General features: G+C 40.1%; 1 protein-coding gene across 2 annotated transcripts in view; it reads left to right on the top strand.

The window, feature by feature from the left end:
• The first annotated feature begins 6,039 nt into the window (after positions 1 to 6,039).
• LOC140999951 (microphthalmia-associated transcription factor-like) overlaps positions 6,040 to 25,129 on the top strand; it is a 30,527-nt gene continuing 11,437 nt past the window's right edge. Inside the window, exons 1-2 of one of the 2 annotated variants that reach the window (XM_073470550.1) lie at positions 6,040 to 6,203; positions 19,587 to 19,824. In XM_073470550.1, the coding sequence (XP_073326651.1) occupies positions 6,100 to 6,203; positions 19,587 to 19,824 (342 nt within the window). In that variant the 5' untranslated portion in view covers positions 6,040 to 6,099. Of the gene's footprint in view, positions 6,204 to 19,583; positions 19,825 to 25,129 lie in introns of both variants that reach the window. The other variant, XM_073470549.1, reaches the window with a different exon arrangement.

The raw sequence follows: 25,129 nt of genomic DNA, 5'->3' as shown, positions 1-25,129 counted from the left end.
GTGCCCTCTTCCCACCTGCCTTGTTAAATACTGTAACTGTGTGTACACTCAAAAAATACTATACACATGTTTTACAGTATTCCTGCAGTATTTAAACATCCATCTAATGGTGTCATTGCTGTCTTGTGGTAAGTAAATAAGACTAAAGTGGATTCCTGATAATCCAGTTAGCAGGGGGTTTTTTTATGTGTGTGTTTTGGCCTGCTTGGATGCACTATGTTTGCACAAAGGATTCATTCACCTGTAGAAATAAACAGGATCTAAGTGATACGTTGCTGAGGAGGGTGTGACAACAGACAAAACACAATAAATAGTAGTTTAAATGGCAGTTTGGGCTTTATCACAATGTGTCTGACCGTCAACAACAGCTGCAGGAGATAAATATTTACTGATGAACACTGATATTCATGAAATTAATTGATGTATACCCTGGACTCTGAGGATATTTAATGACCAACGCCACATTCAAAGGACTTTACAGCTTAACCAGTTGGCCTACTTTGAAATGTGGGTCAAAGTCAACATGCAGCCCTATTTACACAGCAGAAAGTTTGCATGTTGTTCAGTAGCGAAGACATCTTCAGTTAACTGTCTGCTTTTAAACGTCCCTGTTGGCCTTATAATGTGCAGAAGAGACATGCTGAGCAAATTCAAAACCCACTTTGGTGGCTGTTATTGTGCTACCAAGCCAAAAAATTAAGTTTAATGTCACTTCACACATCCGTCAGCATCTCTGACATGTGCAGTTCAAAAAGACACAACGCTGTCGAACCAGATTATTGGTGTGTGTTTCACATGAGATATTCATTTCTGCTGAGGAGTGACGGTGCCCGCTGAAATATTCATTACTGTCTTTGCTCTTACTCAGGTGGTAGTTTTCCATAGGCACACCGACACAGCCGCCTTGTTAACAGTCCCAGAAACAACACTGGGTTCTGTTACACAGATAAATATTGAGCTAGAATGGAAACAAGCAATTAGAACAACTGATAAATTATCTAAGTGCATTGCTACGGCTGTATATCTTCCCAGTCTACAGTAAATCCTGCTGCCCCTCAGCAGACCGAGGCTTCCCCACCCCCTTTCTCTTGGATTTCTGACATCAGACATGAATAATTATCTCATTAAGATCCCCCAAAACCATCTGCCCAGTGAGTCTCCTCCTCATAAGAAGATGCTCTCATAGACAAAAGAATGGATTGAGGATTCCCTCATTACCCTTGTTACCCTCATTAGGCATTAAACTCTACCATCAGTGGCAAGCTGTATACTTTTAATACATTCAGGGAACTGGGAGCCTTTTTGAGACGACTGGCCTATAAAAACAATGTAAACATTTATTGTGCATTTCACAATACAAGCCTGAAGTCAGCAAGAGTATGTGCAAACTTTACATAGTATTAACACAAACATCTACTCTTTGGATTAGGTTTTATATGTAACAATTCAACTTTATGCTTAAACATTGTATTCCCTTTTAAAAAGGTCAGTTTTTGTACTTTGAGATAAAGGTACACCAGAGGTACAAGTGGTCTCCATACAGTGCAAACCGCAAGGGTATAAATAAGTACCCTGTGTAAAGGGTACAACAGCTTCACATTAGCGCTTACTGCCCCAGTGATGAGCCGTTGAACCCCTGAAAGTAATATAAGTCTATTTTTGGACACTGTAGGTTGTGTTTCATTTGTGTGAATCAGCATTTCATTTTGAATCTACAGTGTATCATTCCAAACATCTTTTATGAGATTTTCTCAGCTTGTATGTGACTGAGAGTTGGAAAAACAGAAGCAAATGAATACGCAGAAAGAGCTCCTCAAGTCATCACCAGTCTTTGTTTTGAATACAATATCTTCTTCATGATTACTGCATACATGTTTGCTCTTTATGCATAATTAACTGAGCGTGCAATTACGTTCCTGTCTCCAATTAAGCGTAGTCAAATGTTGCTTGGCAGATGCCTTATGCAAATGAACTCACACCACCCATAACAGCAATAGAAACTGAGGAACAAAAAGGTAAACTGAACAACATCAGTAACTAAAAATAACTTTGTCTGTGGCCTCATTCAGAAGTACTTTGACTGCTGCATATGTTATGTAGATAGATAAAAAAAAAAAATCTCCATCTCCAAAAATCTTTAAATATTAATTGAGGCGCACATTATGTCCATTATACTCATCATATTTAATTTATGGCCTCATTGTATCATATAACAAAAGGTAATTGGTTGTTTCTGGAGGTCCATTAGTTGTTACTACCCTTCCTCGAGTCCGAGTTAAAATGTACTGTATAACCAAAAAAATGTTTCACCTACACTATAAAATAAAACATTTACAATGTGACCATGACACCCAATGCATTAAGATGAAATCAAAACCGAAAACATATGATATACAAAAGAAAACATGACAGTAAAGCAAAAATAATAACAATCAGGTAACGCTTCAGATTATAGCCCACAAGTTTCTACAATTATTTAGTGTAAAATACAACATAAATATAAAACTACAAGGAAAGAAGATAAATTCAAATGGAATATGAAGGTTAAAAAAACGTGCTAATATATACATTTAATGATAAATAAATGTTTTGTAATAACAGTAATAACTGGAAAGAAATATGCTACTGTACATGATTAGTAAGTAATGTAAATATGGGAATGTCTCTAAAAGCAAACACGGGACAATTGGGATAAAAGCAGCAGTAATATCACAAGAATTAAGTAAAAGCTTCATATGATCAGTGGAGACCAGTCACATGAAACCTCTCTCACGGATGAAACACCCGGACACCTTTGTTTCATATCTCAGGATCTTGTTTTGACTCCAGCAAACAGGAAGTGCTCTGTGGCAAACGGCTGAACGTGCAGCTGATGATTGGCTGACAGATGTCCCTCGTGAGTGTAAACAGAAAAGGTAAAGAGGACCGTCTGTTCACACCTTTCTCTGCTATTGTTGGCCAACATTTCAGTTCATGCTCTGTGTTATTAGCCAGTAGTGTTTGCACAGGCTGTAACTGCTTGTTAATTCTGCACAACACTGTGTAAACGATGATGTATTAGCCTTTGTAATTACCTCCATGTGTTATCTCATGGCACACAGCCAGTATGTTGCTGGACATTTTGCGGTCAGTCTACACCAACACTGCATGTATGTGCTTCAGCTCACATGTTGTAATGGCAGAATGTGTAAGCAGGGGGGATGCAGGAAATTATTGACTCTATGCAGATGAGGGGAACATTTATCACATATATAACCTGTTGAATTGCTACAGTTTGACATTGCCTTGATTGTAGGCTCTGGCTGTCACAGGAACACGGTTAAATCAGTAATACTTTGTTCAGAATTGCGTCTGTAGGTCATGCTGTAATCTATGGCTTGCACAGGAAGGTCATACAGGTCAATATAGCACTGACAGACCTTTTGGGTCAACTTTACCTCAGTACTCATGGGAGGAAACCACTGTGTCACCAATCAAAACAAAATCAATAGATGGATTTGATCCAGTGTTTGTGTTATTTTTATGACTGGGTTCTTTGGCCAATCTACAATATTGTTGTTTTGCGATGAGACAGCTGCGATTCCCATCTACTTGTTCACATTCTGACCCCCGACTACTGGTCATAAGCCGACATTACACTTATTTTAGCCTCGCTGCAGTGGTTGCCAGTCGAATTCACAATTGATTTTAAGATTCTTCTAATTACTTATGAGGCACTACATGGTTTAGCCCCCTGCTAAGCTACTGACCTCTTACACCACCGACCAGCCTCTTAGGTCATCCAACCAGAACCTCTTGGTTATTCCACGTGCTGAACTTGAAACCAAAGGCAACTTCTCTTTTGCAGTCCTGGCACCCAGGCTCGAGAACAAACTCCCCCCTCACATCAGATCAGCTGAGTGTGGGTGAATTTTGCTGTTCTTGCATTGTCAATGCTCTTTGCTTGGAATTTTTCAATTGTCTTCTAAATTATTTTTATTCTGTATTGTTGTTGTGGTAAAGAACTTTGTAACCTGGGTTTAAAAAGGTACTACAAGAACTTTTACTTTATATCCCTTGAGACCACACCCGTCTTTGCACTCAGCCTTCATTATTATCTCAACTACAGACAGAGGGACTGCCAGACAAACAAACATACAGACCTATAAACACCTGGTAAAAAAATCGTTTCTGTTCTGTGTTCCCAGTCTCCAGGATCACGTTTTGCCATGATGACACAAACAGACTCACGAGAGGAAAACAGTTCCAGTCAATGCTGGAATGGAAACAAGCAAGTTTTGCATTATAACTGTCACAACTGTATGGTTGGTTGTAAAAGAAATAATGGCGTGAAAATAACATTTTAAACTTTAAAGTACACCCACATATACGATCTGTTTATGGTGATACTTGTAAACTTAAAAATTCAGGATGAAATTCTTGTAGGTTTCAACCACATCGTGCTTCAAAGACATAACTATTTGAACTGCAGTATCAAATATTTATACACTATACCCACTTGAGGAATTACAAAGGCCATTGTAGTCTACAAACTCTGGGGGCCACGCTCAGCTGGAGGCCCTGGGTAATCAGTGCCGCTATTCACCCCGCAACAACACCCAGAATAACATGTGTTGTGTAGTCCATTGTGCGTCTGGCTCTGTCCTCTTTGACTGGATGTGAAACCCTGCAGGTCCTGCATCATGTCTCCTATTCTGACTGTAACTCAGTTTGCTTTTCATATCTCTCTGAGCTCTGAATGCTTTGATTCTGTTGCCCGTTCTACTACTGTCTGTCTTCAATTATCATCCTGCCCTTTTTGAAGCTTTATTTTTAGTGTTTTGAGTCTGTGCTTTCCAACAGGAGCACATTTGCATGATGTTTGCATTGGTAAAATGCAGACTTAAACCAGCTCAGCAGGATAAGGCGGATGCAAATATTGAACTTGAATTTCCATTTTGTAATAGAAAGTCCCCCCCTGTGGGCCCACAACACTGGCTTCCCTGGCTTTGTACTGCCCCCAAGTGGTGGATGGTCTTCCTCTGATGGGGACCAAACTTGGTGAGCAGAGCAGAGGGCAGCAGAGGAAGAGACGAACAGGAGTCAACTCAATCTGTCTGCACAGGAAACGGACGAAAACAGACATGAGGGCCGACAGAGCTTTCAGGTTTGTTATAATTTAGGTGCATGATATTACAATTTGCTGAGACAATACGAGAAATGCAATTAACAATGACACGAGTGCTGCTGAGGTGAGATTTGGTGTTTGATTTTTGGTGTAAAGTGGACAGTGTCAGACCGGACAGATGATTAATGAAAAACCTGAAAACAAACTCTCATGAAAATCCTTTTTAATGACTGATCATGACATGAAAAGTGGCTGAGTCATACTTGAGCATGCAGCAGTGTTTCAAGGTCACTCTGTACAGTTTGATCCCAGTATTAAAATTAGAATAATTGACCTTTTATTGATTTTTGTCCTCTGATGCAACAATAACCGTGCTTTGCCAAACTGAATCACAGTAACTCAGATTGCATGTTTTTGTTCAATTGCACATTGCAATATTAATTATATTTTTATGTGGCTTAATTCAAATAGTTTGAATCCTGATATATTTTAAAATAAATCATCTTGGTCGTTTAATTATTGCGGTACAGCCAGTAGTATTGTGGAGTTTATAGTCTCTAAAGTTAATAAAGCGTCACCAGCTGCCGTTTATAACTTAAAAATCAGTGTTTAAGTTAATTAAAAATTAAATAAATTAAGTTAAAAAAGCAGCTGTTCACATTGCTTAATAATCTCTATTTAAGGAAATGAAACTTTATGACTCCTGAGTTTCACTGCAAGAGCAAAAGAAGCTTGTGTATAACGCTCAGCCAATGAAAGCCACGCTGACACTGACAGCCGCGGTGCATCCTGGGAGCTGTAGTCACCTCGCCGCCCGCAGCCGGTCTTCCGCGCTGTGCTCGCGGCTGTGACGGACTACAGAGCTCCGGGTCCTGGGCAGAGGCGGCTCGCGTTGACAGCGGTTGGTACTGAGCGAAGTACGGCGGCACAAATATCGCCCGTCGGGTTTTTCTTCGGGGGTTTAGCGTTCCCAAAAGTTGACATCTGCAAGTATGCAGTCCGAATCGGGAATAGTTCCCGACTTCGAGGTTGGAGAGGAGTTTCAAGAGGAGCCTAAAACGTATTACGAATTGAAGAGTCAACCCTTGAAAAACAGGTCAGTTGTGCGGCTGAGGACAGTTATTTCCCACGCTGCAGCGGTTTTGGTGTTTAGGTGATAATTAGGCTGCAGACTTTCTTGACTGTTGTCGCCCTGCGTGTGTGTTGGCGAGGCTTCTTCACTGATGGGCTGCTGAGCTCTGGAGAAGGGGATTGCCTCTCATTCCTTATGGTTATCCTGCTGGCATGAAGTTATGCAACACTTGGGTGTTGTCTTGTCAACATCAACTTCAAATATTAGCTCGCAGAGGAGCAGACAGGTCAGTCTGATGAGATGCTGCTCACTTGTGTTGGTGTGCTGCTGAAAGCTGAAGCCTTTTTTTCCCCTTCACTTTTTAAATGTCTCTGCGTGGGATAAATGCTGCTATGTAAAGTGCTATCTGTAGGATGACAATGACTGGTTTGATTTGTCAGATAATATGGATAATTATGAGGAGCCGTCTAGGCCAAATTGAATACTTCTCTTCTTGCACATACATATAAACTGGTAAAATTAGGGCTGCACGACGAGGTGGAAAAAAAAAAATTCTATTGCGATTATTTTGACAGATGTGATTGTGATATAATCAATTTTGCATCGCAATTTTCATTCACACTGAAAAACAGACCGATTATCAGTTGGTCCATATAATAGGCTGATATTGGCCTATATTGGCCATATGTTTGTGATATATCTGTATCGGTGTAAATGGTGTCTGACACGCGGCAATATGAAACTATTTTTTACAGGACAAAAAAAAGTGCTTGGGGTAATTTATACTAATTAAAGTGTAAAATATCCAGTCTCTGTCACATATCTTTTGTGTTTGATAACCACATTTCCACAAACTTGTGTACATCGGCTGATATATCGATATCGGACTTTAATTTAGTTTAATTTGATTTAGGTTGGGCTCTAATTTAAAGGTGCTCCTTGGAATTACATTATGCTGGAAGCTGCTTGTTGTGTTAGTTTGATATTCTTCTTCTTCTTCTTCTTCTTCTTCTTCTTCTTCTCTGTCTTTACTTGTGGATCGCCGATCTAATGTTGCACTTATGTCAACGAAAGCAATTTGGCTTCATATTATCGGCTCTATATATCAACCGGAAATTCCCAGATACCGATAAATAGCCAATAATATAAATGTACCAATATTGGGCTGATATATATGGTGCATCCCTAGATGCAACGTTTGAATAAATGTTACATATATAAACAGTTCCTATGGCGTCTCAGGACACAAACACACACAGATGTGACTTATCAGAAAGCTATTTTCAGCTTTGGCACGTTGAGGCCTCTCCAGACAATCAACATCGAGTTGAGTCAGGTCTATGTGGTCTGATCTGACCTTTCACCCTTTTTCTGGACATAATGCACTGAGAGTGTTTGTACACGGTGTCAGATTCAGATGTTAACAGTGTAGTCAAATTAGCAATTATCTATTCGTGGAGATTAGGAATTCATTATGCTTATTTTCTTTATTTCTGAGAGTTAGATGAGAAGATTGATACCAGTCTGATGTCTGTGTGTTGAATATGAGGTGAGCGCAAGAGATTATAAACTTAGCATATAGCATAAACACTGGAATAGATACCATAATCTGCCTTCCAGCACTTCACAGTGATAACAACAAGACTCCCGTACAAACCACGAGTTTCCATTTTTTACCCTTCAGTATTTGCACAGATTAAACAAACAAGATATAACAGGTTAATTAGTGAGCCTTGGAAGTGTCAGCTGGGGGATTGTTTTTCACAATTTGACAGAGATAGGCAAGTTGTTTCCACTCGTTTCCCGTCTTAATGCTAAGCTAAGCTAACCAGCTGCTGGCTGTAGCTTCATTCAGTCTGAGTTACTGGATGTAGATGTTGGTACATTGGGTGCCCATTCCCCTACTTCTTTCTGCTATCTGCATGTACTGCTTTCAAACCCTCCATCGCTACTTGAAACAACAACTTCCAAGCTAGCAAGCTACATGCTAAAACTAAACCTGTTCGCTAGCAGCACAAACATAAACGAGCTAGCAGCTGTCGCCTTTTCTTTTGCTGGGATTTAGTCATTTTAATGCCGGGGCTGACCTCCCCACATGCAAACCAAGTTTTCCCCCGACACGATATATCGCCCGAGACGATTGTGATTGGTTTAAAAAACATGCAAGCAAGCCGGAGCGTTTTCTCCCCCATACCAGAAGGAGAATAAGTGCAGCCGGACCTTTCTCCAGCACTGTCATTGTGCTGTGGAGATCTGGCTATGCAAGATTACTTCATATTTAACCTGTTGACATTGTTATGGTATCATTGAGTGGTATCAGTCTTCTCAGCTAATAAATCAAATAAGAGTATTTTCCCAAAAAACTCAGAAAAGAAACTCAATTTTACAATTTTTCAATGTTACAATTTGTTGCTTTAATAGATTTGTTTTGACTTCAGCAACAGATGATGCTCCTGATATAGATAAGTAACATATTATTTTTGTGTCTAGGGACTAATTGACTAATATAATATAACTAGTTTTATTTTTAGTTGTGAAACAGCATGACTCTCTTCTCTGAGCGATTGTAATGTAATAGGAAACAGTTTTCAGCTGCGCTGGAAAGCTGTGAAACTCAGCACTTGGCTTCTTTGACGGTGATGACGACGATGATGACGACAATACATCTATTAACAGAATGGTGTCTAATTATCTGTATTTTGTGTCCACATGTCTCTCTGTTACGTTGTTTAGTGGTAGTAATACATGGCTTCATTGTCAGTGCGAGACATACAGAGGACAGTACACCACTGTGCTCAGACAGAGCTCTTATTGCAGACGTTTGGTAGACTCCTCTTATTTTTTCTTTTCCTCCCTCTGGCTCTTGACATTTTGTTTCAGATTTTTAGTTTATCGTCTTTTCTCTGAATCCTAGCAAACCGCCAGTTCAGGGAGGAAAAACTGTTATCGTGTACAACCCCGACCTTTAACCCATTTCTGCATTTTTTAAGCTAATTTCTTCAATTTCTTCATTAGTGAAATGTCATTACACTATTACACATGCATGGGCTGAATCTGAGCTGTGTTGTGTGGTTGCTGGCAGAGCAGTAGTGGCAGTCAGTCTCAGAACAAGTGAAGTAGAAGCACAGATTATTTCATTCCTTGTCTTTTCCTTTGGAATATGTGAAGTTGTCTGAAGAGTTGTTTCGATTGAAGGTATCCCACTTCCTCTTCCCATCACATGAGGATGACCCAGCGCAATAACAGTCACGCTGACTGTGTTGTGAGACATTGTTGCGCAAAATGGATAAAATTAGTTTGATTGATTATCGACTCGTGTGATGTCTTTTCGTGGCCGACCCCCGCTGTTTCTAAATTTAAAATCTGAAGTGTGACAAAATGTCGTTTTAGCTTTCGCAGATTTGCCTTTCTGCTGTTTCAGGATCAGTTTGACAGAGCGCTCTGACGGCTGGAGACGACGTGCCAGACTTTTTGTGCCTAATATAGATGTGAGACAGTTGGCGAAACAAGTCTTCTATGCAGTGTAAATAAGCTGTATAAATTTAGCAGTGGATGTGTTATATCTGAAACTGAGAGTTGGGTTATCTTTTTTTTGCAGGCATACTTGGCATGCAAATCCCCTACAAATATTTATGCAACAGTCAACCAGGGACTAAAAGTTTTAGTTCTGCTTTGTAATGCTTGGGGGGTGAATTTTGACAAAACTTGAATATAAATTGTTATATTATGTCAGGTATTGCACGAGTGTTAGAGCTTTGTATCAGCACCAAAATGAGACATACTTTAAACTTGTCTTTCTATAATAACTTTTTTAATACTAGGGATAGACTGATTATTGGCTTGGCTGTATATCAGGTCAGATATTCATAATTTTTCTGATTATCGGTATCTGTGCTTTAAATAGTAGTAAAACCAAGTAGTTTTAGTGCAACAAAGGTCTAGTATGCCTGTCGCTGGTACACTGCAACAGACATGTTGTTTTAGGAGACAAATCGACCTATTCAGTCGTTTAGATGTGAGGATGTGTTATTCTAAAATTTGTCATTTTTTAATTTAAGTGAGGAAATCTACGATCAAAGGACGGATAAAATAAGACTGAGTTCAAACATCTGACGTTCAGAATTCAGGAGGGGACTTGAGGTTAAATATACCTCGTCTATGTCATATTCAGAGAGTACTGAATGTAATACAATATTTCATACTTGGTTGTAACTTTGTAGTGTGTTGCATGTTGGCTTTAAATTTATGACAAGATTCAGTCAGAGGTTGGGGGTTATGAAAATTGCTTTTGAGGACAGCTTGTACTCCTGGGGGAATCCCAAACAGAAATACCAGAGAGGCCGAACAGTTTCATCCAGGATGATCTAAGACTGACCCAAGTGCTAAATGACACAGACAGGTGTTGTGGTTGGAGTAGAAAGACGGTCAGGACGTCTTGCTCTCCAGCTCGAAATCCCTTCGCTCTCAACCTTTCACCTCTTCTGCTGCTTTTCGAAGCACATGCTGCATGTGTGCTTTACATTTGTAAACTGGGAAATCCTCACAAACGTCTGATTTTTAATTTGTTTTGCTTCATGAGTATTAGTTGTAGTAATATGTGATCTTTGTCAGCCTCTGTTGGTGACCAGTGGGGACTGCAGCAACCCCAAAAACAGCCATTTATGCACATCAGCATATCTTCCAGTGTGGCCTGTAATTGACAAAAGTTATACTGTTTAAAAAAAGTATTAAAGGATTATACTTTCTGTTCACACTTCTTCACTGTTCAGCTTTTGAAAAGTCAAGATATTGGGGTGTTTTTTTGATGGTTATGTTTAAAAATGTTGACCGAGTTGTGTTTTTCAGCTGTAAATCATCACTATTGTTTCCTTTACAATGTGAGAATATGTTATAGTCACTTTCAGGGAAAAAAAAGAGTAATTATTGTGTTTGAACTTGAAAAACCTTGCGGACCCACTCTCAGCCTGCTGTTGGAAAGTGTATGAGGTCCTCCTCCTCTTGACTGTCCTTGGATGGTCTGGTTTTCTCTTTGTTGAAGCACAGAGGGGGGATAGGGGGCAGGAGCAGGAGAAAACAAGTGAAGGGAATTATGAAGGGCACAGGACCTAATTACTGAAATAAGACCCAGCAAGTTCGAGTTATCCCAACCACTTCTGGCTTCCTGGAAAATACCATGTAAAAGAGCCTGATTATCTCTTTGGATGCTTTAACAGCTTACCCTGTTTTGTTTGGTTCTGGCTATGAATCCCTCCAGCGGCTCTGTTCATTTGCAGTTTAATAGTTTTAGTTTACACCGTTCTACATTTGCACCAAGTAATGGTTATTTTTTATTATTTGGCAGTCTTGTTTTGGAGGTTCTTGTCAGGGAACGATGTTAACTTGGTTTATGGACAAGCAGCATTGTTCTGCACCCTGAGTTTAATAGGCAGTGACTAGTTTAGATGCAGGTTTTGCAGAGGAAGGAGGGAAATTTTGAATTTCTTAAACTGATTACAATGCTGGCTTGGACATATCATATCTATTTAGATATTTTGACCCTTTGTGGGAAGAAACGAGACATTTAGAGATGCCACCTTTGGTTGTACGAAATTGCTACTTTTCTTTTGTTTTTTACTATTTTCTGACCTTTAATACTATAAAATTGAGAAAATAACTGTCAGATTAATCAATTCTGCATCACCTTTTGTGTATTTTGATGTACTGTTTAGTACATGCAATATCTATATCAGATATGAACGTATCTATATTAAGGTGTGTTGAATATCTGTCTCTCTCACAATACGGGAAAAGCTGTCACAAAGAGAATTTCCGAAAGATTAATAAATGAAACTAACTAACTTGTCTTGGCTCTACAAGGTTTAATGTTGGTTTAGCCTGTCAGGATGCTCATGTTTTATATTTTGACATGGTGTTTATGTTTGCTGATGCTCAGGTGTTGACTGTTTTTCACCACCTTCATCATATAATGTGCAGAAGCTGTGTACTCAAGTAGTCGCACCAATGTAAATATACTCGGTTCAGCTGTTTACTCAGTGGTATTTCTCTGTACAGTTGTTTTCTTCACTCTGCTTCTACTTTGTCACCTCTTTTTAAGAAAATCTGTTTCAAACGGTGTTAAATTGCATCCTCTGGGTGCAAAACCTACATAATTAATGGTCCAGACTGCACACTTGCATACAGATGCTTCCCGTCATCGCTGATTTGCTCGTCTCCTGGGGGTGGTGCCAGCTGCAGCACACTGGGGTGTTGTGACCAGCGGGGGAGTCCGAGCGGATCAATGTACTGTCATGTAAGGTCATAATCACTGAGCTGTGTTCCAGCAGAGAGGTCGTGTAGTCCACGGGGGGAGTTTGATCTGCTCTGTGAGGGAGGCACCTGCAGTCAGACAAACAAATGAAGACGGATCATCACAAGCAGCTCGTCGCAGGACTGTGTTTCTGTGGTGCAGAGAGAAGGGAAGAGATCTCAGTAGTCTGCCGTCTCTCTCCATCCTTGCACTGCTCTCCCTTTATAGCTGTGTGATGTTCATAAGTCAGTGTGTATTCACACTTCCACTAAGCACTTACAGAGATATACATCAGAGAAAGTGAGCTCAGCAAAGAGATGCAAGGGCAGTACCTGAAGGGAGAATGATTTGATCTTTGGAGGTATATACATTTAATCGTGCCCTTAAGTGTGCACACAGTTGTTTTTTATGTTTATTCTTAAATATATGTATTACGTTCAAAGCTAGCATGAGCGCTTGTGTATTGGAGCTACATGTGCTACCGGCAGTTTCAAATTTCCTCTACCTGCAGACGAACACGTCATCCTTATAGTTTAATGTGCAAAACATCACTGTCCAGTAAAAACCATGTGAGTGATTTTGAATTTTTCCACATAAACATTCACTTATTTCTATGAGGTCCCCAGCAGACATTCAGATTACAATGATATAAAATATCAAATATTTTTAGAAGCTGGGACAAGCAAATGTTCAGCATTTCTGCTTAAAAGACTACAAAGTGCTTCATCAGTTATCAAAATAATTGCGAATTAATTTCCTGTTGGTCGACTAATCGATTAATTGAAGCCCTACTTGATGCAAGATGTCTACATACTACGACCAGCTTCAAAACTAGCTGCGATGTCACAAATCCTGCTCGTACAGAGAGGCCAAGCCCCTCCCCCCTTCTGTGAATTTCTTTCAGACATAAAGTCTTTCAGTAGTGAATGATGAGAGACAAATTTGATCCTGTTTGAATGATGCCATGAATTACACATATGATGTTGTGTCAATTTCAAGGATAATTTTTCCTCTCGAGGAAGCCACATTTTTTTTATAAAACTGTTGAAGTATAGGACTATGAAAATACGTAATTAGACAGACTACACAGGCAACAGTCTTGTCAGTGACGTGTTCTCGTTTAACGCTTGCCAAAGCCGATAACCGAAACCTTGTAGAGCCTGACTGTCCTTTCATATAACTGCAGCTGTCAGTATGGCCAGACTTGTTGTGAGTTTCACCTTTTTTAATGACGAGGTAATTCACTGAGTGGTTTTACACAGACTACATGGTATCTGTGTCTTTCTTGACTTTTAAAATGAAAAAACAAACATCATATGTATTTAATGGCACAATTCAGACTTTCTTTTGTAGGCTAACCCTGAAGTTAGCATCGCCCTGGTTCCCTTGACAAAAAGCCTGTGGGATTTTTGAATTGGATTTCGGATCTCTGCTGAAAATAAGCTCTGTGGCAAGCACAAGTGTCTAACTACACAATTACTATGCATGTTTTCTGTAAACGGATCAATCTACAAGTTGTTAAGTGAGAGTTAGAATAGTTTGTTACCAAAGTCGGCCTGTAAAGACGGACTAGTGAGTAGCTGAGTCTCCGTTTTCGACGTGGTGACGTTTAATGTCCGTGACAACGTCTGTTGTCATATATAGCCACTTGTTAGCATCTGCAGTTTTTAACACACGTGAGCACTTTATAATTAAATTGTGGGACATTTAATTATGTATTGTATGTCAACAAAATGTGGTATACACAGACCTTATTTCAGGCATTTAACCAAAAACCACCCCGATTACAGGATTTTAAGACTATATCCTACACCACTCTATTGGATTATCTGAAAAATGCATTGTCACAAAGGAAACAGGGCTGAGATTCATGGTTTCCTCAACTACAAGTCGGTTGCAGGCCGTCAGCTGAACAGTGGCGACACATGTCTGTAAGTGAAACAGTATCTGTGTGGTTTTAAAGGCAGCGTGTTGATGGACAGTGTGTTTCCAGCGCTCGCCCCTCTCCTCTGCTCTGCTCTGCTGTTGCACTGGACGGGGCAGGTCCTCTTGCCTGGGACTCTGTGTGGCGATTGGAGATTCCAGGCCGGGCCCCGGAGCCTCCCCCCTCTGACACACTTTCAGCGCTGCACCACCAGCATGACTTTCATTGCTTTCCAAGGGCGGGTGGTGCACCTTCAGGAAAAAACAAACAAATATGGAGGCCGTAGGAGTGCAAGTGTACAGACCCTGCTCATTTGACTGTTTGTGAGTATGGCGCCTCAGCATCTGCGATGTGGTTGGCATGCGTGAAGGCATGATTTGGGAATCTAGTGGTGCGTGTGCAATATTATATGTACACATGAAGGGCAGTGTTCAAAGAGCTGTGTGTGGGAAGTATGTACAGTCAGAGCTTCAGCAGATTTCTCCTTGTGCATTGTGGTTTGTGTGAAACAGTTTGGCAGGTTCTGGTTAATAATTTTTTTTGTCAAAGAAGCATGGTTGCACTTGGTTGTTATAAAGTTTGAGTGTCCCCTTTTTTGATCACATAAGTGAGTTTGAGGAGGCTTATTTGTAATAGCAAGATTATGTCTTAATGTAAAGCCATTTGTTTTTAGATGAGGTTCTTGTTATACTATTATTGTCCATTAGGCAGAGCTATTAGCTTCAATTAGCAGCAGTAATTCTGCACATTATTTCACTTTCACAGCTCTGTGTTCTGACTCTTATCAGACTCAACCCTCTCCTATGTCTGGATGCAAAGCTGCTTCATGTCCCTGTTTGACTGCTGTCTGTCTGTCTGTCTGCCTTACTGTCCTCCATCAGAGACTCGGCTCTGACTTGTTGGACTAATAGACTATGATGGAGGAACGGAAGTAGGAGTAGTGAGCAGAATCAGAGGAATCATGAGTTGGGTGGGTGGGGCTCTCCAACACTGTGCAGCCATTGTTTTTTTGTTGTTTTTTTTTTGTTTTTTTTCCTCTTTGAGATACACACAAACATGAGAGGAGGTGCACACACACACGAGGGAAAAAAGTTAAAAAGGACAAAAGAGCTTTTTATGTGTTTCAGGGGTCTGACTGGCACAAAGCCACCAAACAGTGGAAAAGGAAGAAACACAGAGAGAGAGAGAGGCTTCTGGTCGTTCATGCACGCACATAAACACACACATAAACACACACAAGTCAATCTGATAATCAGAAATGCATTAAAGACGAATCATGAGAAGCAACAAATTTCAATTTATCCCAGCTATCAACCATTTCCTATATTTGGAAACATGCTGGGATTCATTTCCTGTTATTCTAACTGCAGACATTTGATAACGTGGTTGTTGTTAACTTTCTGACATTTATTTAATAAATGATGTCAAGTACAGTCTGACCTGTACATCACCGATCAGCCGATGTTGGCTTATCACAGATATCTTGATATTGGTGTTCATGTCGGTTGATAAGTAAAAAGTAATTGGGTGATTTAGAAATACTATCGCCATTACGTATGTTGTCCACCAGAGAGCGCTGACAAGTTTACAGTATAGCTGGCAAATGTCCCACTCAGTACATATCTTGGTTTTCCTGTAAAATACACATTGAATGGACTCCTATAAGAAAGGTTTTTACAACAAATATCTGCTAATATATTGTCATGAAATGTTTCTAAACTCTCAAATGAAAGTTCTGTGGGTGTTAGGTTGGACTGATAAGTTGTTCCACTTTGGTCCAGAATGAAATATCACAACAACAAGAAATTCTGTAGAGACCTTCATTCTGCCCGGAGGACAAAGCCCACTGACTTTGGTGATCGTTTGACTTTTCCTCTAGCGCTACCATCTGGTTGACTTCTTTGACTTCTTTATTGAAATCTCTTGACAACTACTGAATTGATTGCCATGAAATATGACACAGATATCCATGGGGCCCTCGCAAGGTGTTTGCAAGTTGGTTTATGCTCAATTGCTGCCAAAAGCTAATAGCATTTAGCGCTTTTCAGACAAATTAAAATTCAACTAAGATGGTGAACATGGTAAACAACATAGTGCTAATTAGCAAGTGTTAGCATGCTGACAAACTAAACTAAAATGATGAACATGGTAAACAACATAGTGCTAATTAACTAGTTTTAGCATGCTAACAAACTAAACTAAAATGATGAACATGGTAAACAACATAGTGCTAATTAGCAAATGTTAGCATGCTTACAAACTTAACTCAAGGGGTGAACATGGTAAACTACATGGTGTTAATTAGCAAATGTTAGCATGCTAAAAAACTGAGCTAAAATGGTAAAAATGGTGAACAACATAGTGCTAATAAGCAAATGTAAGCAAGTATCCTTGGGCAAGACACTGAATCCCAAATTGCTCATTAGCTATAGACAAATTGCAGGATGTGCATTGTCACATGAGGCAAATTAACTAAAACACATGCTACAACTTTTTTGCTTCAAGAAGAAAAGCAAAACTCGCACGGTTCTAATTTTCCATGAATTATCCACAAGGGAAGCCGGTCTGGTTTAGTCCTGTTTAAAAGTTCTTGGATACGTACAGTTTTTTGATTGAGAGTGACAGGCACGCTCTGCATACACAGCGAGCCACCAATTACAATCATTCTTTATCAGTTTATCAAACAAAGCAGGGCCTACTTAGGTTGTTTGATAAACTGCACTAGGAAATCAGCCCGATCAGTTAATCTAATGATTCATCATTCCAAGTAGAGCGATTCAAGTCGACTGATGAAATTCTTGTAACTTTGGGTGAAGTGGTCTAAAGCAAGTGTTGAGAAGTCAGTAGACGAGTAGAAAAGTCCATATACCACATTTTAAATACTGAAAGTAAAATTGTACTTGAGTACACGCCTGTAATTGAGTATATACTGTGTACTGAGTTACTTTCCAGTGAAGTGTCCATGAGCGTGTGTGTCAGGGTGTGGGTGTGTTACCAGTTGATTTTTCCGGCACATTAAATTTGAAAAATATGTTCGACATCGTTACACTATATGAAATTTAAGTGCGCTGTTTTAGAAGGAATATGGTAAAGATCATATCCGATATGTAACGGTCGTGTCATCTGTATTTTTAATTGTTATACTTCACCTTTTATGAGTATTCAAACTGGAAACAAGAAGGACGAGGAAATTAAACTGCTATTGTTTTGAACAGTCAAAAAGTGAAACAGATTAAAGAAAAGAAAAAAAAATCAAAGGATTCAGCTCTGGCAGTGGAAATGAACAAAAAAAAAAAGCTGTTAAATAATAAGATCCAGTGACTTTTGTTTGAAACTTAGAGGATGAAAGGAAGCACAATCGCCCAAAGTCACACAGACAAGGGAATTATGCATAAACGCTAAACCTGATTCTATTGGGTGAAGTACAAAGGAACCGGACAAAAAAAAAAGTAGCTGTCGGATTGAGAGACCCAAAGTTCTTCTGTACTTTCAGAGAACAAGCTACAGTCTTTGTTCAGTCACTAAATCTACTTGAATTCATTGATTTGTCCGGGATCAATAATTCTTAATTTGTAGCAGCGTTGTCTTGAGAAGTTATTCAGTTGAGTTGTTGTTGTTTTACTGTGATAAAAATCAGAAAAACTAGAAAAAGTATCTTGTATTGCACATATTTTGTGCAGGGTTCAGTGGGTGGGGTATCAGACAATGAGATTATATGCAGTGCTGGAGGGGTGGGGGGGGAATTATGGTATGTAGAGGGCTCAACACCCACTGAACACGCTGTAGACCGAAGCTGTGTTTGACTCCGCTGGCTAATTAGTGCGATTACTGCACAGCTGGATTGGCCAGACGTTTTACTGGGTTTTGTCAGAAGGATCACTCACTCGATGAAGGCTTCATACCGACAACTTCTGCTTCAGCAGAGTCTCTCTATTTTAGGACTGCAGGGCTCTGTCTGGGGAGCAGCCGTCTAAATTTAAGGGAGTGGGAAAACTGAAGCAACCTTTTATCAAAACTGTTCCTCTTTCTGTTGTGTCGTCAAACGCTTTGTGAGTGCAGCTGGAAGCTTTTTTGCTCTCCTAAATCATCAGAATCAGAGCGCTCAGGCTGCTGAAACTGGCTTTTTAATTGATGCCTTGACACTGAAGTGGTTTCATTGGTAGTATTTATCTTTTTAAGGAATAATAATGAATCTATGCATCTTAAAATTACGGTACTTTCATTCAGCAATTATTTCCTCTTTATCTTTATTTTTCCTAGAGCCCAAATATGTTTTTTAATAGCTGTTTTGTCTGAGCAACAGTCCAAAACTCAAAGGCATTTCATTGGCATCATAAACTAGAATAGCACTCAGCAGAGTGCATACCTCCGCCAAGGCCCAACAGTCCCCTGTTGTACTCACTCAGACATTTTTGCGAAAGAAATTTACTGAAATGATTAACCAATTATCATAATACAGGAAAATTAGATTTCAATCTATTGATTAAAGGGGCAATATGTGCAAATTTTTGTTAGCATGCTAACCAGCCACCCCTGGCCCGTTCCGATCCAAAGCGCCAGTGCTAGTGGTGTAAACACTGACCCTCGACTGGTCCTAGAGCACCCAGTCCGGACCGCTAGCAGCACAATTAACTGAGCTAACTAGCCAATGGCAGCTAATCTTAGCAGCAGTTAGCGGTTACTCCGGTGATATGCTGCCCCCTGTTTGTTTGAGAGGTGGGAAATTCTCACACGTTGCACCTCTAATTAATTAATTAACTAAACGTTGCAGCTTTGGTTCGGACAAATGTTACGTTTGGCATATTTGCTTGAAAAATGACTTCAGTTTAATAAAGTCAAAATTGTTAATTTTCACAGTGCCACAGTTTTGCTGAAAAAATGGCTGAGACGATTAGATCAGATAATCGACTAGCCGTTGTAGATTTTCCTTTTGATCTCTGCCCCTTCAGTCATCCTCACACTGACCTTTTATTTCATCTGCCTTCCCTTTATCTTCTCCCTTTTTCTGCTCTCCGCTCCCTCTAATCTCTCTCCTCCCGTGTCTCTTTTGCTTGACCTCCTCTTCCTCGTCTGACCTCCGTCTCCCCTCTCTCTGTTATCACTCTCTGTCCTTTGCTATCTTCACATCCCCGCCGTCTCTGCTCGCTCATCTGACATCTTTTTCTCCCCGAACCCCCAAACCCTCCTCCGCCAGCAGCCCGTCGGACCAGCACGGCTCCTCAAAACCCCCGCTGAGCTCCTCGGCCATGACATCACGCATCCTGCTTCGCCAACAGCTGATGCGGGAGCAGCTTCAGGAGCAGGAGCGGCGGGAGCAGCAGAGACAACAGGCCTCTCAGTACCCACAAACCACCGCGGCCCAGACCCCTGCCATCAATGTCAGTGTCCCTGCCAGTTTGCCGCCCACTGCCCAGGTGCCAATGGAGGTGCTCAAGGTAAGCAGCCGTGGCTCTAGTTTGTCGGGAGGGAGAGGGCGGCGTGAATGATTAGTCAAAGTTATTACAGTGTAAAGTTTTTCCACCTCTGGAATTAGAAGTTGCATGTGTCACTGTTGCAGTCCAGGCAGCCCTGTATTTATAGAAGTTATTGACTCGTGTGTGTGTGTGCGGACAGTCAGGCAATCGAGGTTTTACTATGACTGAAAAAAACACGGGAGTGAGTGAAGTGTGTTAAAATGCGTATATGGGGATTATCTTTCCTGAGAGAATTCCTCTTTAATGCATGCTGTGCTTCCAGCCATTTGGATTTAGCCATCTTTAATCCTATTTGCTCAGCTAGATTCACATCTTTTCATAGCTTTGATTCCCTGGCAGTCCGAGGGACAGGAGACTGTTAAGATTTTCTGTGCGAGTAGAGACCGTCGTGCTTGCGGGCGCATTTAACGAGAGACTTTGGGTAAGTTTTCATGTTCTACTTCTGCATGTGCTATCGTGAGGGAGCTGGTAAATCTTTGTGAAGTGTTGAGAGAAAAGCTGTTGTGCTGTGTTGTGCGGCGGTGGACGTGTGGCTGTTTTGTTGCTCTGTGTTTATTCTGTTTTTCTAGTTACTTTATCTTTGGTGATTAACTGGACAAAGTGTGTGATTGTGAAAGATTTTGAGGATTTTGCGTCGGCGTTTCTGAGAAAACGCTGACGTCGCTCCAGTCTCAAGTTTGTGTGTGTTCTTTTTTTGGAAAATTCGTTTTTTTACGTCATTGTGAAGGGTTTTTGGAAAAGTTTGTGGAGGACCCATGCAGATCTGCTGGTGTTTTTATGTATTTACCTCTCCATGTGTTTTTAGATTCTCTGTTTTTAGCTAGGTGACAAGGTTTTGCCATTGATTTTTCCCTTTTTTGATTTTTTTTAAAGAATATGTGACACTTTAGGGACTCTTGCCCAAAAATATAAAATTGTGTTTGTGCATTTTACTTTCTAAGACGATACTATCTACTTATTTAAAATACTTTTAAGCAGCTTTAAATAGGCTCTAGTCACTTGATGATGCTTCAATGGGGAGTAGTAAAAAAGTAAAGTTATATCAGACATGGTTATGAAATATTACATTCAGAAAGAAACTCTAGCCGCTACATAGGCTGTGCATACTTTGTTTAGACCCTTCGAATTAAAGTTTTCATTGTCTCACCTCACATTAGGTATAGCATGAAGAACTGATACACTGTGAGCTATTGAGTAATCTCCGTTTAACTTAATCCATCCACAACACATTCACAGATTTCATGGTTACTTGATTAGCCACACTTCATCACCCTGGATGTGTGTGGCATGGGCCAGCGGTGAAGCACTGAAATACAGTATAGCCATTGAAAACATAGCCCTCCTCATGCAGCATAAACATTACTTACTCTCCATAATCTGCAGCTCTTTGAGAGGTTTAGGACGCCCCCACCCCGAACCCTCACCCTGTGTACAATACATCAAGTTAGAGTAATTTCTCTGCTTTGGCGAGAGCTTACAGACATTCTTCATTGACTGAAGTCCTCAAATGAAAAGGCCGTTCCAGCTTGGCGCTGTTGAGCTGGGTTAACCTGCTCCCCTGTCTGTGGGTAGATTAGCAGAGTCCACACAAAGCTCAAGGGGTACCAGGCAGAGCTGCTGGACCTCAAAAAGTGCAAACATTAAGCTCAGATGAGTTTATCTAAAGACTGATTGGACCCTTAATTAACCAAGTGACCTCTGACCTTCTGGGGAATAAGTACGGGATCAGTTTAGGGATCAAGACAAAGGCGAGCACAGCCTTACCACACACCGAACGCTAATTCAGTGAAGAATGCTCGTAATTAGCCCCCACTGCTTTCATTCCACGGCATATTTAAGAGAAAAAAAAAACACTAGCTTTGATATTTATGTAGGATAACTTCCTAAAAGGGTTAAAAAATGATTTCTGGACATTTTTTTTCAGAGGATTTATGGTGCCATGAAAAGAACAAAGTACTCTTCAACCCTGTAAAAAATGTACGTTTCTTTTGGATTATACGATGCTTGCAGCTCGTGACCGATATACATCAGAAAGTATGCAAAGATGCCACTCAGATGTCTCATTTCGGTTGATTTGCGAGTTAATGCAACAAGACAATTGATGGAAACACAGATTTTGTAATCTTTAATTTGAAAGTGACGACTTAATATACTTTATATTGGGTAGTTTGAGTGAAAACATATTTAGTGTGCAGAGTTTAATCATCAGTGTCGTAAAAAAAAGTACCCAAACGTTATACTTGAATATTGAGTATGTCAAAATATTACTAAAAAGTGAAAGTCACTCATAGGCATGAGACTTAAGTTCAAGTCTTACAGTATCTGATGGGGATCGACAGATATTGTTTTTTTCATGGCCGATACCGAATATTAGCAATTAATGAGACCAATAACCAGAATTTGGAACTGATATACATTTGCAGTAAAAATAAAAAATCTTGCTGTCAAAATTTCGAAATAAACAGTCATGGAGTACATTTAACTCAAGATCTGTACTTAAGTACAATTTTGAGGCACTATAATTAAAGCAACATTATGTAGAAATCTGCATTTTGTGTGATTTGGCGCCCCCCAACACTTTCTGAGTGCAACACCGCCGTCGTAAATACAAATCCCAGGTCTGTAACAATGTTTCAGATGTAACGTAGGTGCTAACTACAAACAAAACTCTTTACGTCACAACAACATTGGAAACTTGTATGTTGAAGTAAACGCGTGTAACGCTGTGATCCTACCCTCTCACTGAAGTTACATAGAGCATAAACAAGTGATAGGAGGGCGGAGTGGCTGAGACAGAGACACCATTCACTTCATATTTTCACTCCACTACTTTTATTTGATAGCTTTAGTTACTAGTCACTTTGCAGATTCAGATTATTCAGTGTTTACACGCTCTTATTTGTGGTGTGAAACTAATCAGGCAGTGTTGTGGGTGGGACACTGAGTATGTACCAGCGCTTCTTCTGTAATTGTTTTGCAGCGGTGGTGGCAGCTGCAGATTTTTTGGTATTTGTTCCACGTCTGTCCCTGTTGGTCTTGGTTTTGTATCTAGTGCTCCAAGTGGTTTGCAGCACTAATGTTGTTCATTTTGGTTAATTAATCACGATTGAAGGGCTGCTTCTATGCAGTTGTTGGTGTTTTGTTATGTAGATTATAATTCAGGATCCTGTTTTATCTAGCTGTGGCAGTAGTGGTCTTACTGTGGAAATCCTGTATACTGCATACTCCGGGTCAACTGATTATCGGACGGGACATTCAGCATTTTTCTGAAACTGTGTTGTTGTTGTTGTTGTTGTCGTTGTTGTTGTTTATCGACAAAATAGATTAATTTGAAAAATCCACTACTTTGGCTCTGTTGCAGCATGTGGTCTACAAAGTAAGTAAAGTTATCAAATAAATGTAGTGGACTAGAAGTGTAAAGTAAAGTAAAGTACAAGTACCTCAAAAAAATGTACGGTATTTGAATGAATGGAAATTGCTGTTTACATAAGCCAATATTGCTTAATACAATTCATCAAAGTAATTTAATATTAGATTTCTAATTATTACAGCTATGAGGAAAACAGCAAACCACACTGTCACAACCTATTATAGGCTGTTAAGCTAATCTTACACAACATCTATCATTTCGGGACACAAGGTTTGTATTTTGGCTGTAATTTGCCAAGCTTTTGCGTAACAGCATGACAATGCGTCAGAGGAGGAGAAGACCGCAGGTTGCTCTTGAAGTAGCTGCTCACATTAGCATCACAGTTGTTGTCTGCATGTTCCACAGAGCACGTTAGCAGCTTAACTGTGGGACAAAGTGGCCTATTATTCTTCCAGCCTGCGTTGCAAAAGGGAGGCATTCTTGTTAATGTATCCTGGTTGGACCATCATTAAATGCCCAAAGCAGGCAAGTCAAAAAAAAACAAAAAAACAACCAGTGTCCCGTCTGAGGACAGCAGGACGCTTTGTGCTTGTTTCTGCAGAGTGTATCTGACTCTTTGGAGGTTATGTTGCTGATGCCCTCTGGGCTGTTGACGGCTTAAGACGAGCTGATAAACAACAAGCTGTCTTGTTTGCCGTGGTTGCAGATGCTGAGAGCTAGCGGTTGATGTCGCATTTCCAAACAGTGTATTTTGGAAAGAGGACATGAAGTGAAGCTGGGTAAAGTAAAGTTCAAGTCCTGCTGGCGCCCAGATCTCTCTAGAATCCATTTCTCTGCCCCACTGTTTTGTAAAAGCTGACAAACTAAATGATAACAGTGTTTTGAGATGTATCACAGTTTATTTAGGACTCTTAGAGATCCAAGACCGATGCGTAAATGTGCAAACCACCGTGTATAGATTGAGACAAAGACCCTGTAGAAGTCCAGTCTGTCTAGATGTGTGCGCTGTGTATACAAACCATGAAAATAATCTTTTTTCACTGTCTCGGGGTCTTTTAAAAACAGATAGTTTTTCACCCTCAGATCGGTTCATCATTACAATAGCTACAGTATGTACTGACAAGGCCTGGATGTTCCACCCCGAGTTCTGCAGCCCTCGGGGGGCTCCAGTGAACTCAGAGCAGTGAGATCATCTAATTATGTGCGATAATTTAAGAAGTCCCCGAAGACAAAAACAAGCTCAAAGAAACACTGATGTCTCAATTTAATGTAGTTTAAGACGAAACAAACTGTTGGTTGAGTAATCAGCGAGACTGAGACCAATGTTTATTTATATTTTCATAACTGATCGGTCTCCTAATTGTTTTAACAACAACCGAACAATCACTATTGTCTATAAAATGTCATGAAACCGTGGAGAAGGCACAAAAACCCAAGGTTGAGCTTAGTGTAACTATCATATGAGACAAAGAAAAGCAGCAAATTCCCACATCGGACGAACCAGCAGATAAAAAACCCTGTAAAAATTCATCAAATAAGGGCTGTACCCAACAACGTTCATATCTGCTTATTTCCTCAGTTAACCGATTAATCTCTCAGTCTATAAAATGTTTGAAAAGTATGAAAAATCCAGTTTCCAATTTAATTCAATAAAAAAAAATCTCATAGGCTTCCTGTGGAGGGGAACCAGGGCTTCACTAACTTCTGGGTCAGCCCACAGAAGAACGTCATCCCCGCTGCTCTCTGCAGACTAATGATCCATTGATCGACTAATCGTTTCAAGCCCTGAAAATAATTTGTGCTGCGAGGAAATCAAAGAGAGAAGGAGTCGACTGTTGCAGCTACTGTAACAGAAGGTTTATATGTGTAGTTATAATGGTATTTTTATTTGACTTT

The sequence above is a fragment of the Pagrus major genome, chromosome 7 (assembly GCF_040436345.1).
Source record: "Pagrus major chromosome 7, Pma_NU_1.0".
NCBI lineage: Eukaryota > Metazoa > Chordata > Actinopteri > Spariformes > Sparidae > Pagrus > Pagrus major.
The sequence above is the reverse complement of the archived record's forward strand: the minus strand, read 5'-3'. Positions and strand labels throughout refer to the sequence as shown.